The sequence below is a fragment of the Lithobates pipiens genome, unplaced genomic scaffold (assembly GCF_037356315.1).
Source record: "Lithobates pipiens isolate NorthernLeopardFrog02 unplaced genomic scaffold, aLitPip1_a1.2 Scaffold_13, whole genome shotgun sequence".
Classification (NCBI taxonomy): domain Eukaryota; kingdom Metazoa; phylum Chordata; class Amphibia; order Anura; family Ranidae; genus Lithobates; species Lithobates pipiens.
In genome coordinates, this window is record NW_027507718.1 from 333,927,269 (window position 1) to 333,945,182 (window position 17,914).

At 39.6% G+C, this 17,914-nt stretch overlaps 1 protein-coding gene across 5 annotated transcripts in view; it reads right to left on the minus strand.

Moving 5' to 3' along the window:
• The window catches only part of TTC29 (tetratricopeptide repeat domain 29), a 449,656-nt gene that overhangs the window by 391,718 nt on the left and 40,024 nt on the right, over window positions 1-17,914 (minus strand). For all 5 annotated transcript variants that reach the window (XM_077476999.1, XM_077476996.1, XM_077476995.1 and 2 more), the window contains exon 3: window positions 3,152-3,235. In XM_077476999.1, the coding sequence (XP_077333125.1) occupies window positions 3,152-3,235 (84 nt within the window). The remainder of the gene's footprint in view (window positions 1-3,151; window positions 3,236-17,914) is intronic.

The following is a 17,914-nucleotide window of genomic DNA, read 5'->3' on the forward strand; positions in this document are numbered from 1 at the left end:
ATTTTGCATTTTGACCATAGATAAGCTTTAAATTCAGCAAATCCAATAAATAATTGTTCTATGGTTTATGGGGATTATGTCACCGCAAACAATACCCCTGGGAGCTTTCATCCTCATTTGCAGTAGCTGTTCTATGATTCCAGAGTCAGGTATTATCTCAAGGGCAAAAAAGCTGAACCCATTCAGCTTCATAAGAAGGCACATCACTGCCCTACAACTAGCATAAAACCCTAAAGAATGGCTACTACTTTTTACAGTGTTATCAATTGTGACAGATAACTTTTAAGGACATTTTTTCGAAACCTGTCTTGATGTTTTAAAGGAAACACAATTTAAATAGGTGTACTATACTTTGTAAATCACACTTTGGTCATTTTGTAAATTTACTAAAGCATGAGGTCAGCTGAAGTTAACCTGTGTTCGCTTTAAACTTCCAATTCAATGAAGAAAACGCTCTAAATCTTCAAATTGATAGGATTGCACTTGATAGGATACTTGAATTATGCACTTTGCTTCAGCTCTCATCAAGTCACAATTTAGTATATCTGGCCCCATGAGTATGATATTGGCCATGGCTAAATGAACGACATTTCTAGACAGGGCAGCCTAGATATCTAAACAGGCAAACAAGGGAGCAGTGAATGTAAATAACTTTAGGCACGGTTTGATTAGGTTAACTAGTAACAATTAATGTCCAGCTGCATTTTTCAGTTGAAATTCTATTCAATCTGCAAGTTCTAGATTAGCAACAAAAGAAGAAACTAGACTACAAACAAAAACTTTTCTCTCAGTACACACAATCTCACAGAGTTCTGATGTTCTTAGACACTTCAGTTCCTTTCTTTTATTTATACAAATTATTATTTATTTTTCCTTATTTATTAATTTGCTTTAAGCACTCTAACGTGACCACGGCAATTAGTAATTTACAGTATTCAGAATGAAACTTGCCAGCACACGGCAAGATTAAATCATTAATAACTACAGTGAGCTAAAGATAAAATACTGTGGCAGAGGTACGCAGTTCAGGGAGTTTTGATTTTTTAACTGAATTTGAAAAAGAAATATATACCTGGATATTTATAAACAGTTGTAGAAATCTGGTGTTGCATATGCCCCAAACTTTTCAACTTTATCGGATTAATAAAAACAACTTGTGCGGAAAAAAAAAAAACTTTTCTTTCTTCTGTATTTTATTACAGAAGTATGTCATGTAATTTAAGGTTTGATGAGGGTTTGTAAGTAAAATTCTGTTTCCTCTGCACTCGCTAATAGTCAAGAGAATCTGTAGTTGCACCTTCACATTAAAAATGCATTTCATTTTTTTTCTAAATTATTCACCCCGCCTTTTATCCAGATCATGTCTTTGAAAGGAGGATGAGGATAATAAATGGAATAATTCATGATTTCCCATTAAATATGAAAGTTTCTTTTACAGAGTTTAGAAAGTGAAGTTGTACATAATGTGCAGGACTTCATTAGAACTTTTTTAACCTTTTTATGAAGAATTATTAAATCTCAGTGGCAGCAGTAAGTATGTGATGAAATGCGAAACCCATTGATTTTCACAGTGGATACACTTATGCCATAGTGTATAGTGTAGGAAGACACAGAAAGGTAGAAAAACACAAACCTCAGGAATGGTAGAACAACAAAACACTAAACAAGATAGCATTTTTTTTAATGTTTTGCAACATATTTTCGAGCATTGATAAAAGATTAATTGAGATGTGACTAAATCTTGGAAAGCAATGAGGGGTTTATACAGAGTATCAGATTTACGATACCTTCACAAGCAAATTATATGTGGAAATCAAGCTCATTATCGTGCTTTAGGTTTGCAATACTTTCAGTTTGCTTAGCTTTTATTACAGTATTGAATTGAGTTTTTATAATCATTTGTATGAAATACATCATATATCATCTTGTTATTAGAAATCACCTCTACGTATGCTTTACATCAAATCAAGAAAACAAAATATTGGTGAAAGTAGTAAAAAAGATGTGGATTAGAGGTAAAAGATTGCTAACTGACTGACAGAAAGGAAAATCCTTTACCAATGATTATCGTAAAAAAAAAGAGAAGAAAAAAAAAACATATATAAGCCCAGTATATGAAATAGCATTGACTTACCACATATGGTCATTCTATAACATGAGAGTCTATTTAAAAAGATCAAACTATCACGTCTCATGTTATTATTTAACATGACATTAGGGTATATTTATAGAGCTCTCACTACCCTTTATCATTGCTCTATAACACGACAATGGGGTCTATTTATGTATAAAGGTCACACTACACTACACAATACTATCATTAATTTATAACATGACAATAGGCTGTTCTCATAAAGATCACAATAACCTACATCATTATTATATAAAAGGATGAATTGTTGTCTAATTATAAAGATCACACTACACTATATCATTATTATGAAACACGACAATGCAGTCTATTCATAAAGATCACACCACTACATCTCATTATTATATAAAATGGCAAAGATATCTGTTTATAAAGATTGGTATTTCACAGCAATTCACTCAATTTCACCATCAAATTGATCACGATGTTTCTTCAAAATGATTAAAATCAAAAGAATTCATAAGAAATGGTGAAAAATTGGTAAATGTAAATGTAATTGAAAAATGTACGATGAACTGCAGTGAAAAAAAAATGATTCTGCCTTGATGAGAGTTTTTGCCTTTCCTACCACAGTAAAATGACAGACATTGTGGGGTCGTTGGGTCTAGATTCTGAACCTTTTTTATAAGCATGAAGAAACAATTATATAAATGATTGAAATCTATCTACAAAAGTAAAAATCGCTGATTGGTTTTCCAAATTTAGTGAAGTTAAAAAGTTGCCCAGAGCAGCTTTAGAAATAGTCAAAACAAATGGAGTCAATATTTCTCAGGAAATATCGGTTTTGACTCTCTTTTGTAAATCTGAACCAGGCTGACATTGTTCATTGGCTCTGAATACTTACAAACCAGCCTTGTCTTTTTATATAATAAATCCTGAAATTGAATAAACTTTACACATATAATTAAAGTCATACAGTTGCAAACAGTAAACAATAAACCACATAATAATACCCAGTTTTAGGTATTCAAAAAAGATGTTACATTTAAACAAACTTACATAGCTGTTTCTTCTTTAGACAGCTCTTTAATATTCTTGGAGTACTGATGATCTTTGACACTCCTGTCCCTGATCAGGGGAACCCTGGATTGAAATCAAAACAAGAGAAACAAATGATTAAATGAGAAACGCAACCTACAGAATATACTGCAATTTTAACTAACTGGTAAAATGTATTTCATATTTTCGCAAATTACTTTAATACACCTGATGGAAATCTTTTAAAGCTCTATATAAATGGGAACTTCAGAGAGGGAAGCAGTTTTCCTTTTTCTGTAAAAGAAGACATTTCTGACAAACTAAAATTACTTTAATTTTAAAATAGGTATCCCGCCAAGTCTTTTACCAATTTTATTTGTTTAATATTACAACTATTTCTAAATGTGTGAAAAAAATCTATGGACTCACTTTTTTCTCGGCAGAGAAAAAAAAGTGTGTTACCCTAAAATCTCCTGCTTTACTTAAAACGTAACACAAATTTTGTAGAGAAAAAATTATTTCCCTCTGGGTGATCTATGTACATTACAGGGATTTTAACAAACTTTGTTGCAGATTCCTAACTTTTGTTATTCTGAAGAAAGCACTGTGTGATTGTCTGTGCTCATGTGGGAAAATGAGCCTAATGGGAGTGGTTTCAAAATGATCAATCAGCTGTGCACCTGCAGAGCACTAATGAGGAAAGCTGCTGGACCTGCATTTCTTTAGACGTTTTCCTATTGGGTGTATATCACCAAAAATGTAATTTTGGAGATGCCTGATATCTGACTTGTATGTAAAAAATGGTGAGCCAATTGCACAAGCAGGAAATTACAGTGCCTTGCGAAAGTATTCGGCCCCCTTGAACTTTTCAACCTTTTGCCACATTTCAGGCTTCAAACATAAAGATATAACATTTTTATTTTTTGTGAAGAATCACCAACAAGTGGGACACAATTGTGAAGTGGAACGAAATCTATTGGATTTTTGAAACTTTTTTAACTAATAAAAAAATGAAAAGTGGGGCGTGCAAAATTATTCGACCCCCTTGCGTTAATACTTTGTAGAGCCACCTTTTGCTGCGATTACAGCTGCAAGTCACTTGGGGTGTATGTCTCTATCAGTTTTGCACATCGAGAGACTGAAATTTTTGCCCATTCTTCCTTGCAAAACAGCTCGAGCTCAGTGAGGTTGGATGGAGAGCGTTTGTGAACAGCAGTTTTCAGCTCTTTCCACAGATTCTCGATTGGATTCAGGTCTGGACTTTGACTTGGCCATTCTAACACCTGGATACGTTTATTTGTGAACCATTCCTTTGTAGATTTTGCTGTATGTTTGGGATCATTGTCTTGTTGGAAGATAAATCTCCCTCCCAGTTTCAGGTCTTTTGCAGACTCCAACAGGTTTTCATCCAGAATGGTCCTGTATTTGGCTGCATCCATCTTCCCCTCAATTTTAACCATCTTCCCTGTCCCTGCTGAAGAAAAGCAGGCCCAAACCATGATGCTGCCACCACCATGTTTGACAGTGGGGATGGTGTGTTGAGGGTGATGAGCTGTGTTGCTTTTACGCCAAACATATCGTTTTGCATTGTGGGCAAAAAGTTCGATTTTGGTTTCATCTGACCAGAGCACCTTCTTCCACATGTTTGGTGTGTCTCCCAGGTGGCTTGTGGCAAACTTTAGACAAGACTTTTTATGGATATCTTTGAGAAATGGCTTTCTTCTTGCCACTCTTCCATAAAGGCCAGATTTGTGCAGTGTACGACTGATTGTTGTCCTATGGACAGACTCTCCCACCTCAGCTGTAGTTCTCTGCAGTTCATCCAGAGTGATCATGGGCCTCTTGGCTGCATCTCTGATCAGTCTTCTCCTTGTCTGAGCTGAAAGTTTAGAGGGACGGCCAGGTCTTGGTAGATTTGCATTGGTCTGATACTCCTTCCATTTCAAAATGATCGCTTGCACAGTGCTCCTTGGGATGTTTAAAGCTTAGGAAATCTTTTTGTATCCAAATCCGGCTTTAAACTTCTCCACAACAGTATTATGGACCTGCCTGGTGTGTTCCTTGGTCTTCATGATGCTCTCTGCGCTTTCAACAGAACCCTGAGACTATCACAGAGCAGGTGCATTTATACAGAGACTTGATTACACACAGGTGGATTCTATTTATCACCATCAGTCATTTAGGACAACATTGGATCATTCAGAGATCCTCGCTGAACTTCTGAAGTCAGTTTGCTGCACTGAAAGTAAAGGGGCCGAATAATTTTGCACGCACCACTTTTCAGTTTTTTATTTGCTAAAAAAGTTTAAATTATCCAATAGATTTCGTTCCACTTCACAATTGTGTCCCACTTGTTGGTGATTCTTCACAAAAAATTAAAATTTTATATCTTTATGTTTGAAGCCTGAAATGTGGCAAAAGGTTGAACAGTTCAAGGGGGCCGAATACTTTCACAAGGCACTGTATGTTTCGGGGGCGGGGGGAGGGGGCATTTGGTACACATTCTGTGTACAGAACACCTCCAGGTAGCCATATTGCATTACATTTTCAAAAAATTACAGCTGCTGCAGATTGAAAAGGAAAGGTAATTTTTAATAATATTCAATTACAATATGAATTGTGTTGCAATTGTGTTGCAATTGTGTTGCAATATTTTTTCTTTATTTGCTATTTTTTTCACCACGAAAGTGGAGTTACCCTTTGATAAAATGTTTGTTTTGTTGACAATGCTTTGCTGGACTTAAGTTACCAAGTACAAATTTTATGTAAAAAATACTATTTCAGTGTATAAACCAACATTAACAGAAAAACTCAGTAGAGCCTTCTTAAAACATAATGTGTTTGCGTGTTTCACTTAAATCACGTATCCACTAAATCATAGGGTTCGGGATAGTGGACAGAGACATACAACACATTCATTTATGCCCCTGTAAAATGTTGGTCGATAGTACACATACAATATAATATATCATATCATATCATACTGTAAATGTAACTGTCAAAGAAAGGGATCATTGAGGGTTAATCCAGGTTTATAGAAAATGCGTTTATATTCATTTACCTTCAGGATGAATGCATTCTTAATATAAAAGCAGTTTAGCAGGCTAAAATAAATTGGTAGCGTAAATTGCCACTCTGTCCTCAATATGTTGTAAAACTTTGTTTTATAGAAAAAGACATCCTGAACAAGGTAACTATTGTGTTAAGAACAAAGAAACATTTTTATTTTGTTTTACAATGTAGAAATGTTGTAGGAAGGCATTGGATTAAATTATATATTTCATATATAATTCCATTAAATATAGTGAAGAATAAACCTTTGTTTTGTTATGGTAACTTTGTAAGGTTACATTTAGCCCACACTAAGAGGTAATGCCCAGTCACTAACATTCATGTTAGCAAAATCTCAATAGGTGGCATACACAGTTTTATAAATACAGTAAATATATATATATATATATATATATATATATATATATATATATATATATATATATATTTATTTATTTTTTTTTTTTCTCAAAGAAGTTTATTAGAAAACAAGATAAAGAAAAACAGTACATCTCACAAATGAACATTAGCATCTGTCATAGATTCCGATTACAGTGAATACGTTAGCTCTGTTAACACAAACAGCATTCACTACACAACAGTATGTAATATGGGTAACTCCGATCCCATGCACCACCTGTATGCAGTATAACTTGAAATAAGCCCTACTATACAAAGGTGCTCTCCCCCCTTAAAAGCAGCCCACAGTTAACCCAATAAGATTGATTAGATCAACAGTCTATCCAGTATAAGATCAATAGGGGAGAGGCCTGGGGTATCCAGCCAGGGTGACCACAGTTTATCGAACTTCCCAGGGCGTCCCCTATGTTAGAAGATATATTTCTCTAACCGTATAGTGTCTCCCATCTGAACAATCCATTCCTTCGACGTTGGAGGGTCAGCTGCCTTCCAATGTCTAAGGATTAACTTGCGGGCTTGAAACAGGGCTCTAGCTATGGCCTGTTTTGGATTGCCATCCATGGGGATGTCATCCACTATCCCCAATGCACATGGTTTCGGGTCTGTTGGTATAGTAACCTGGAAGACTCTACTAATGGTGGACAGGACCCCTGTCCAGGACAAATGTAGCTTGTGTATCTTATCTTATGTATCATAACAGAAGGATTAGATCCCCGTGGTCTCTCAGGCATCTAGGGCAATTTGAGTCCAATATCACTCCCATCCTAAACAATCTAGTGGATGTGAAATGAACTCTGAGGGTTATGTACAACTGGGACAGGTGTTAAGCTACATTCAGGGAGCAGATTTGTACTACCTGCTGTCAGGGCACTGACAGCAGGTGAAGGTCTTTAGGACCCAGCATCTCTCAGGGTACCAACAACAGGAGAGGGGTTCTAGGACCCAGCGTCCCCAGCAGCACATCACATGTGCCTTTATAAGGAAGTGTATCAGTGCTTGAAGTTGCTGACTTATCTCAGCTTGTTACATGTGTTCCTGTGATTCCTTGCTCCTGTGTTCCCTAGTTTCTGACCCAGCTTGTTCCCGACCTGTCTGCCTATCTCCAGTTCCTAACTCCGGCTTGTCTCATGGATACCCTCTGCCTGCTTCTCGTGTTCGACCCTGCTTCCACCTGACTTTGCCTGATCTGCTTTAAACCTGGTTCTGATCTCGGGTTGTATTGACTACTCTATTATTTCAGTGACTTTACAGACCTGTGTCATCTCACCGATGCCACCTGCCTGCAGACTCTGTTCATCACAACAGCAGCATTCCTGAGCTTTCTGCAAGTAACCTCACAGGCAACCTGTCCTGCTTTGTGCCCAACTCCTCCTGTCTCACCTTCAGGGGAGTCTGGAACTTAGCTGCAAAGGAAGCCCTCTCTCCATTGGCCTCTAGCACCTGGTACGTGATAGTATCAGTCAGCCATGATGTCTGAGGCCGAGAGAGGTGTTTCTGCAACAGATGACAGCCCTAACACAAGCCATCAAAAACCTGCAAGATGGATACTTCCAGCTCGAGGGATGTCTCCATACCCTCACTACTTCAATGGCTCCTGCCGAACATGACCCAGGCACAAGCTCCGTCTCTGCAACGGCACCCTCCAGCTGCCGTTGCAGAGGCGAGCTCCAGTCCCCTCTCCAGAATGCTTCTCCCCAGTGACAGACAAAAGTTCAGGGCCTTCTAAAATGCCTGCAAACTTTACTTCGCCCTGCAACCTAGGACTTTCGCACTTGAGACCGTCCAAGTGGTGTTCATCATCGCCCTCCTTTCTGGTGAACCACAATCCTGGGCTCATAACCTGCTTGAAAAGAGGGGTGAGGGGGGAAACTCAGTCACCGCATTCTTTGAAGCCATGGCAGTGTTATATGATGACCCGCAGAAAACCGCCACTGCCAAATCAGCTCTTCATTCCCTTGCGCAAGGCAAACTACGTCAGAGAGTTCCGTAGATGGGCCGCTGATACAGGTTGGAACGATGCGGCCCTAAGATTTCAATTCTGCCTAGGCCTGTCCGAAACCCTCAAGGATGAGCTAAAAAAGCTTCAGAATCTGTGTACGCACCTTATTTTAATATTTAATTATTTATTTAATCCTGTCCGGTCACATGATCCAGCAGCTCCTGTGTCAGAGAGCAACTGCTGCAGGGTAGAGGAGGGAGCACTGACACCGGGGGGGGGGGGGGGGGGGGGTAAAGGTATGAGCGGCATCATGGCTCCTGGAATTAACAATTCCCAGCCCTTGTCAAACACTCCCTTATACATATATAAGAAAAGGAAAATCAAATATGATCTAATAATGTGGGTATTGCCAACACTCCCATTAAAGTGAATTGTGCATACAAAGTAAATAGGATATAGGTATAAAAATTCAACAAATATTATGAACAAGAGTGTAAAAAATTTGAAAGAAAATTGTGTAATGCATCAAAACACTAAATAAAGATAAAGTGACAAGTGCTATTTTCTGCTTGATTTAGTCCCAAAAAATGTGTATATATATACACACACAAATATATATATATATATACACACACAAATATATGTGTTAAAATGAACAAGTCCCAAAAAATAATGAATAACAGTCTATGAACAGTGATCCGTGCAGAAGCAAAATAAAGGTGACTTTTCAGTGCTCCCCTCTTTCATCTGCATCCCCCTCTTATACCTGCACTCACCAGAGCGCCTCACCCCTGCAGGGGTAACAGGCGTAATAGCTGTATCTATATGGCAATGTCCCCCTTGACAAGGTATCCCTCTGGTTTACACAGCTTCAATCCTCAATCACTATCCACCTCACCAGTGTGATTTAGAAGTCCTCAGCAACGGGCGTCCACATATATATGGAAAAGATGAGCCTTATAGCGTGAATCCAAAGAACTAAGGCTTTTATTAAATTAAAATCACTGTTTAAAAAAAGATGACATCCATGTGACGAAACGCGTAAGTCGGACATACTTGGTAGGAAACACGTTATTACCGCTTTCTCAGAACTTACGGTTTTTGTCAGCTTGGTCGTGCAACACACGCCGCGATCATGCCGGGATTACGGAAGTGCCTTATCTTATGCTAGTTGGAGCAGTGGAGCTCCTTCTAGTTTTAAAAAAAAAAACTTTTTTTAAACTGTGATTTTAATTTAATAAAAGCCTTGGTTCTATGGATTTATGCTATAAGGCTCATCTTTTCCATATATATGTGGATGCCCGTTGCTGAGGACTTCTAAATTGCACTGGTGAGGTGGATAGTGTTTGCATCGCAAAAAAATGGTCTGATCATTAAGAGGGTAAATCCTTCCGGGCTGATGTGGTTAACTGATGTTGTGCGAATATATATCAGGCAATGGGGGCTAGAAGAGATGGTATGTTGGTAGACTTACAGGAGATTGAGAATACAGGTTCTGGGATTGGTCAGTTCAACAACAAGGATGGGGATTAGCCTTTGAGGGTGGGACTTAATTATGGCTCAGACAAAAATTAAGGATGACATACAGTATGGGTCTTGGACCCAAGGGGATTCTGCAGGAATGAATTGAAAGATGCCTGCACTTTAACACTTTTATTATGTTACAAATATTTTAAGTCAGGTCAGCTACTCTATATAGTGAGACTCCAGACAAAATTAAAATGTTTACCCCCCTTTTATTTTAGGCACTCTGAGGTTGATTTACTAAAACTGGAGAGTGCAGAATTTGGTGCACATGGTAGCCAATCAGCTTCTAACTTCAGCTTGTTCAATTAAGCTTTTGACAAAAAAAACGGGAAGCTGATTGGTTTCTATGCAGAGCTGCACCAGATTTTGCACTCTCCAGTTTTAGTAAATCAACTCCTCTGATTTTTTGTCCTCTCCAATGCATTCTGTCTTTGCATTACTTGTCCAAACTATTTTTAGTTTGTGTCAGTCCTGGCAGTGAGCAGCCCAGGTTTATTACTTGATTATTAACTGCAATATACTTTAATCCCAAGAACTCTCAAAACCTTTCACCACCACTAAAGTTCAAAAGTGTGAATTTTCAAAGAGCTTAGTCTTTACAACCAACCTCTAACTATTGTATCTTAGTACTGGGAATATCATAGCTCTGACAATATGAATTTTTGTTGACAATCTAAAATCACTTATCATTGCTGTCTTGTCAAAACTTGTCACAGCTTTCCTTCTAAGAAGCAAGAGTCATTTCATTTCATTGCTGTAGTCACCATCTACAGAGATCTTGGGACAAAGCAAACAGTGTGTCACTGCCTCCACTTCTTATTAAAAAGTGTTATAATCGAAGTATCATTTAGCAAATTGTTTGTGAACAGCCACACCTTAAAGTTGAACTCCAAGAAAATAAACTTTTTGGCCTTTTAACAAACAAGATACCTCAAATGATGGTTCTCCTAGGTGTGAATGGTAAAAATCTTGTTAAATACAGTCAGCACCGGACTTCCCCTACTCAGGCAAAGTGTTGTGGATCTCATAGAGTTAGACCTCTTCCACACTGGAGCAATTTGCAGGCGCTATATCGTTAAAAATAGTGCATGCAAACCGCCCTAAAACAGTTGCTCCATTAACTCCACTATGAAAGCCCGAGGTCTTTCACACTGGAGTGGTGCGCTGGCAGGCCATCAGAAAAAGTCCTGCAAGCAGCTGCTTTGGAGCGGTGAAGGAGAGGTGAACTCACCTATCCTCCACTGCTCCTCCACCATTGCTCCCCATTGAAATCAATGGGACATCGCTGCGATACCGCCGGCAAAACAGCGATCCGGCGGAGTTTTGTGGGCGGATTGAACCTCTTTTCAGCCGCTGGTGGGGGGTTAAAACCGCCCACTAGCGGCTGGATATCGCCACTAAAAGGACAGTGAACCGGCACTAAAAATTGCGTCGCTTTACCGCTGACGCTGGTGGCAGCACAGTGTGCAAGGGGTCTTAAGGATCCTGTCATTTACCCTCCCTTTTCTCTCCTGCTGTCCATTCACAAAATGCATTGTAGTCTATTAAAACACTAGAAGGCATTCAGTAAAACGGTAAACAAATCTGCATTTGTTCATATATAGAATGCCTTATAACTTCAGTGTACAAGCTGCAGCTCTTCCAGTGCTGGAAGTTTGGTGCTGACAGTAGTATCAGGAATGAATGCAACTAAGATGTTACCTTACACTGCAGTCATCCACTTATAGGATTTGTACACAGTAATGCCCCATACACACGGTCGGAAATTCCGGCTGAAAAAGTCAGATCCGATTATTTTGTCAGAAAATCTGTTTGTGCATGGGCTCTAGCGGACTTTTTCTGTTGGAATTTCTGATGGAAATGTTCAAGAGCTGGATCTAAAATTTTCCCACAACAAAATCCGATCAGACTTTTTCCGATCGCGTGTAGAGAATTCCAATGCACAAAGTGCCACGCATGCTGAGAAAAATTTTGGAAAGCTATTGGCTACTGACCTCTACGTAGTTCCATCATACGTTCTGCACGTCCCCTCCTTACAAACGATCGGATTTTCTGACAACTTTGTGCGACCGTGTGTATGCAAGACAAGTTTTGGCCAAGATCCATCGGAAAAAAACCGACGGATTTTGTGGTCGGAATGTCCGACCGTGTGTATGGGGCACAAAAGTTAGAAAATAATACAATGTTCACCTTTAACATTGTATTAATGTTAATATGTAAATATAGCGCATTTCATAGGAATGTAAAAGTATTTTATTTATTTTTTAAATCCTTATTTTAATCACAATTTCCAAATCTATGCTCCCATTCTGCTTTGTAAAATGTTACTGTGGAGATGAAGAACAACAATAAGGGAACCTAGCCTCCTCTTAAGTGACTGACAATCAGTCATAATCCATAACTTGCTTACAAGGCTGCCATATTTTCTTATTTAACTACTTGCCTACTGGGCACTTTCACCCCCTTCCTGCCAAGGCCAATTTTCAGCTTTCAGAGCTGTTGCACCTGAATGATAATTGCGCGGTCATGCAACACTGTACCAAAACAAAATTTGTATTCTTTTTTTTTTTTGAGACAGATAGAGCTTTCTTTTGGTGGTATTTAATCACCACAGTTTTTTGGGTTTTTTTGCTAAACAAATGAAAAACCAAAAATGTAAAAAAAAATCATCACTAATGGGCACTGATTGGCAGCACTGATTTGCAGTACTAATGGGTACAGATTGGCAGCACTTGTGGGCACTGCTGGGGCTGCACTGATTATCAGTGTAGATGTCCCTGTGTGGATTTTGCCTATCATCGGTTTTCCTCTCCGTACGCGCTGTCAGCATGAGGTGTGGACTGCCGATAACCAGCAAATCCTGTTTACACCATGATCAGTTGTGATCCGACACAGCTGGTCACATGGTAAAGAGCCACTGTGATTGGCTCTTTAACCTGATCTATGGTCAAAGATCCCTGCCGATGTGTGGCACATGGGGAATGCGGGCAGCATGATCACAGGAGTATGACCATAGATGCTCTCCAGGCAATATGAGCCCGAGCTGTAGCCATCTTTCAGCTATAGTGCAGGCGGGAAGACGTTGACCTCCCTGGCGGTATGATTATTTCAGATTTTTGATGCTCAAAGCGGTACAATGTTTTGGCATTTTATATTGTAGGCCTGTAATTCTTAGGAATAACACACTTAAATCTGTCCAAACAAGAGTCTAGTAGACATCCGAGGTATGATAAAGCTTGAAACACAAAATCATAAATTATAATATAATAAATACGCAAACAGACCAAGTCTACCGCTGTCCCCACTATTCCTATTCCAACAGTAAACAATCTAGGTGTAGGTGTAGGAGCTCCACTGCTCCAACTAGCTCAGAGCATTGCAGCTCTCCCACAAGTCCACTGGTTGGCGGACATAATCTGAAAATATATAGAACAAGAGCCCTAGTGTGTTATCGTTTAATTGAAAGATTCAATATGTAAAATACGGGAGGTTGCACTCACTGACATCCGATATTAAAGAGCATTGACAACTCCATAGTGACCTCCTCTCCTGGTCTGTAAGGATCAGTAGGCTCACTGAGACTTGTGGCGTGGTGAGGGGTAACAGCAAGCACTGGCCACCTACTACCTAGTAACACGCGCCGCTCAGGACACTCGCACAGACCAGCCGTGCTTGTGTGAAGTCACTCATGGTCAGGGGAGGGGGAGCACAGTGATACGGCTATCTCCTCTCGTATGCTTCATGCAGCTGCTTGGGACAACATGTTTCGGAGGCATGGCCTCTTCCTTCTGAACAAGGAGGCCACGCCTCCAAAACATGTTGTCCCAAGCAGCTGCACGAAGCATACAAGAGGAGGTAGCTGTATCACTGTATCAGCTGTATCACCACGCCACAAGTCTCAGGGAGCCAACTGATCGTTACAGACCAGGAGAGGAGGTCACTAGAGTTGTCAATGATCATTAATATCGGATGTCAGTGAGTGCAACCCTCGTATTTTACATATTGAATCTTGCAATTAAACGATAACACACTAGGGCTGGCGTGCGCTCTCTCTTCTTCTATATTTTAATATAATAACTATAAATAATTATAACAAATAATAATAATAAAATTATTCAATAATGTAATCAAATCAAAAACACTGAAATTTGCTCAGTTGCAGAATTGTCGCTGTCATTACGTTCAGTGTTTGATGACGGATTTCCCCACAAATCGCTATCGCTCAATTCTGCAAATGATTCAAATTTATTATCGCTGTTTTCTAGCTGGTCTAAAACCGCTATAGATGTAAAGGGACATTTTTGGCTGCTATGGACAATCTCCAGTTTCCAGGCAAAAAGAACAGTATTTATAATATAAAATGGCATGCAGGACACTGGACAAACCACTAGGGACCAAAGGGATGTGTAATAATTTGATACAGTAATGTAATCTGTAAGATTACAGTGTACTGTATGTATTGTGTGTTAACTTTTTTAATTTGGCGCCGCACTCTGTCCCTGTGCATCGCAACACTCGCACGCACAGCGGGGAGACATTGCAGGATCCTGGGGACAAGGTAAGTAACTGTACTTGGATCCTGCAAAGCAATCCTGAGTGTTGCTCAGGGTTAGCGCTTTTGGTACTGAAAATTTAGACCAAGCCGCACTCAGGAATACCGCTAAGGAGGTTAAAGCACTAATATAATAAATATAACAATATTTTTTTCACCACCCCTTCTTTCCACCCACCTCTAATTCATCCTAGTAACCCATCCAATTAGGCTTTTTGCCCCTTACTTTGTGAAGCCAGATATACTCACCTAAGACACCCCTCCTGTTGCTGTGGACCACGAATACAGCAATGCAATGGAGCCCGAGATCCCCTTTCCCGTACCATGAACCCTGTTGTGATATCAGTTCTCTTCTGGATTCTGAGAGAACCCTGCTGCTGGACATCCAAAAGGGAAAATTTCACATCATGCAGGGAATGACGTGGACACGTGACAAAATATATCCCAGAGAGGGACTTTAACCGTTGTAATTAAACTATTGCAAGAATAGCTGTTACAATTGTGTTTGTTTTTTTTCTTCATTGTTTTAGACCAAAAAAGTACATGGCCTGGAATTGAGTAAAAATAGGAGAATAGGAGGAGGGCCAGCATGACTGGGGCCTGCAGAAGAGGTGGAGTATTAGAGGGTGATTTTGATATGCTGAAGTCTGCTTAGCAGATTGAAGAGTTAAAGGCAGAGGATGTGTCCTGTAGTGGGTAGAGAGGAGGGGGGTATTGGAAAAGTACAACAGAAAAGTTGTTCATAAATTGACTATAACTGCATAAGCCTTATACTTGTCTAAGCAGCAGGTGGCGCTGTAGTATTATAGTGTAAAGTTATGTTATCTATGATATAACAGGATGTTTGTCTATCCTCTCTCTATGTACTTGGATGCTCCTTGTTCCTGTGTTCATGTTTCGCCATTCTGTAAAAACATGCATTGATAAGCCATATTACTGCATACAACAAACTTCCAGCATGATTTCAATACTCTGCTAACAAGGGGGCCGTGTCACAGCTCAGTCAGAGCTCGTCACAGCATCAGACAGTTTTTTTCCCACCCTCCCTCCCATGTTTTTTTTGGTTTGGGGAAGCCTCCTACTTTCTCAAGGTGCTGAGTATTTGAAGTGGGTTTTATGTTAGCTTGCCATTCAATTTCTTGGTCCTTTTACTTTCTTGTCAAAGCAGCAGGCATTAGCTATTTGAAGGCGGTGCTGTTAAAATATCGGTGGAAAATAGTGGGTTGGGCCCATCTGAGGTACGAGTGTCCCTTCCTAACTGTGGAAAACTGTGGGTTGGGCCCATCTGAGGTATGGGTGTCCTTTCCTAACTGTGGAAAATTGTGGGTTGGGCCCATCTGAGGTATGGGTGCCCCTTCCAAACTGTGGAAAACTGTGGGTTGGGCCCATCTGAGGTATGGGTGTCCTTTCCTAACTGTGGAAAATAGTGGGTTGGACTCATCTAAGGTATGGGTGTCCCTTCCTAACTGTGGAAAACTGTGAGTTGGGCCCATCTGAGGTATGGGTGTCCTTTCCTAACTGTGGAAACTGTGGGTTGGGCCCATCTGAGGTATGGGTGTCCTTTCCTAACTGTGGAAAACTGTGGGTTGGGCCCATCTGAGGTATGGGTGTCCCTTCCAAACTGTGGAAAACTGTGGGTTGGGCCCATCTGAGGTATGGGTATCCCTTCCTAAATGTGGAAAATAGTGGGTTGGACTCATCTAAGGTATGGGTATCCCTTCCTAGAAATATGTTGGTAACATCAGGGTATTAATTAGGTTGTATCTGGTAGTACATACGTGGTTAATTGTCCCTGAGCCTGTGTAGTTGCGGCCTTTAATTGGGTGACACGTACAACCGGTTAATCGTGAGTATATAGACTCTCTAAAACCTTAGTCCTTATTTTCTTGTCAAAGCAGCAGGCAGTGGGTCTATTGGGTCTTTAAAGGCAGTGCTGTTTAAATAATTGTGGGAAATTGTGGGTTGGGCCCATCTAAGGTATGGGTTTCCCTTCCTAACAATACAGTGGTAACATTGGGGAATTAATTCGCTTGTATCTGGTAGTACGTAAGTGGTTAATTGTCCCCAATCCGGTGTAGTTGTGGCTGGGGGCCTTTGATTCGGTGGCAGATACAACTGGTTAATCGTGAGTATAGGCCTTCAAAGACCTTAGACGGGGCATAAGCAGAGGCTGGTTCATTTGTTATGCATTGACTGTATTATGTGTATTAAACTTGTTTTCTTGTGAATGTTGCATTTAATGGTTTGTAATAAAAGGCTGCTATGGCCATTTGACTCCAAATAAAATGTGTCTGGTCATTTTGGAAGGAGGGATTGGTGAAGTGTTTAATGTTTTATAGATAATTGGAGGCTCTACACTCTGCCAGTCCTTCAGTCATGTGTTCCTCAGCTGTATATAACATGTATGGTTCCTTGTTCACCATCAGTTAGTTATAATGGGAAGCAATATAGTGTTGTCACCTTTACTTTTCAGCATGTTTCCTCTTGGCGTTAAAAAAGCAAAATAAAAACAAAGCACCCATAGATTACATAGGTGTTGCTGATCAGAATAAGTGTACCTTTGGAATAAATATTTAAAAGGTAATTTTAGGATAGGCAGCAGCCTCTACTCCTTTAGCAAATCGACCCCATTGAGTCTGAACAAGCAAAAGATTGATATCAAGACAAATTGAGAAGAGGAGGATCAGGACTGCTCTGTGCAAGTGTCTTTTGCTAAACTACTAAACCACTCCCACTAGAGCTCTACAACATAAAGCATAATCATTCTGTAGTCCAAGATATGAACTAAGAAGGCTAAATAGATTCTTAGAGGTTGACTTACTAAAGGCAAAAAGGTTGCAAGGGAATTTTCCCCAAAGCTTAGTGAATGTGGTGAAATTTCACTTTGCACACAATACCCAATCTCAAGCATGGGAAATAAATAAACAACATTTATGCTTAAACATGATTGGATGATAGAAGTCAGCAGAGTTTCACCTCATTCACACTCTGATGAAAATCCCCTTGCATAGTGCAACTTTCCATGCAAAGTGAACAGCCTAATCATCTTTAGTACTGTAAATCAACCGCCATGAGATAACATAGAAAGTATGGAGAGGAAAACAGTCAGCTACGAATTTCTGACAAGATCAACAGGGTTTTTTTTTTGCACTTATCAAACATATACTGTAATGTTTGGGGGATTGTAGCTCCACAGGACCAAGTGCCAAACCATTAAAATTGAAACAAAAAGGCTTTTTTTTTTCAGCAAGCAAATCAAAAATAAGGCTTCTAACAGCACACAAGCAAAAATACA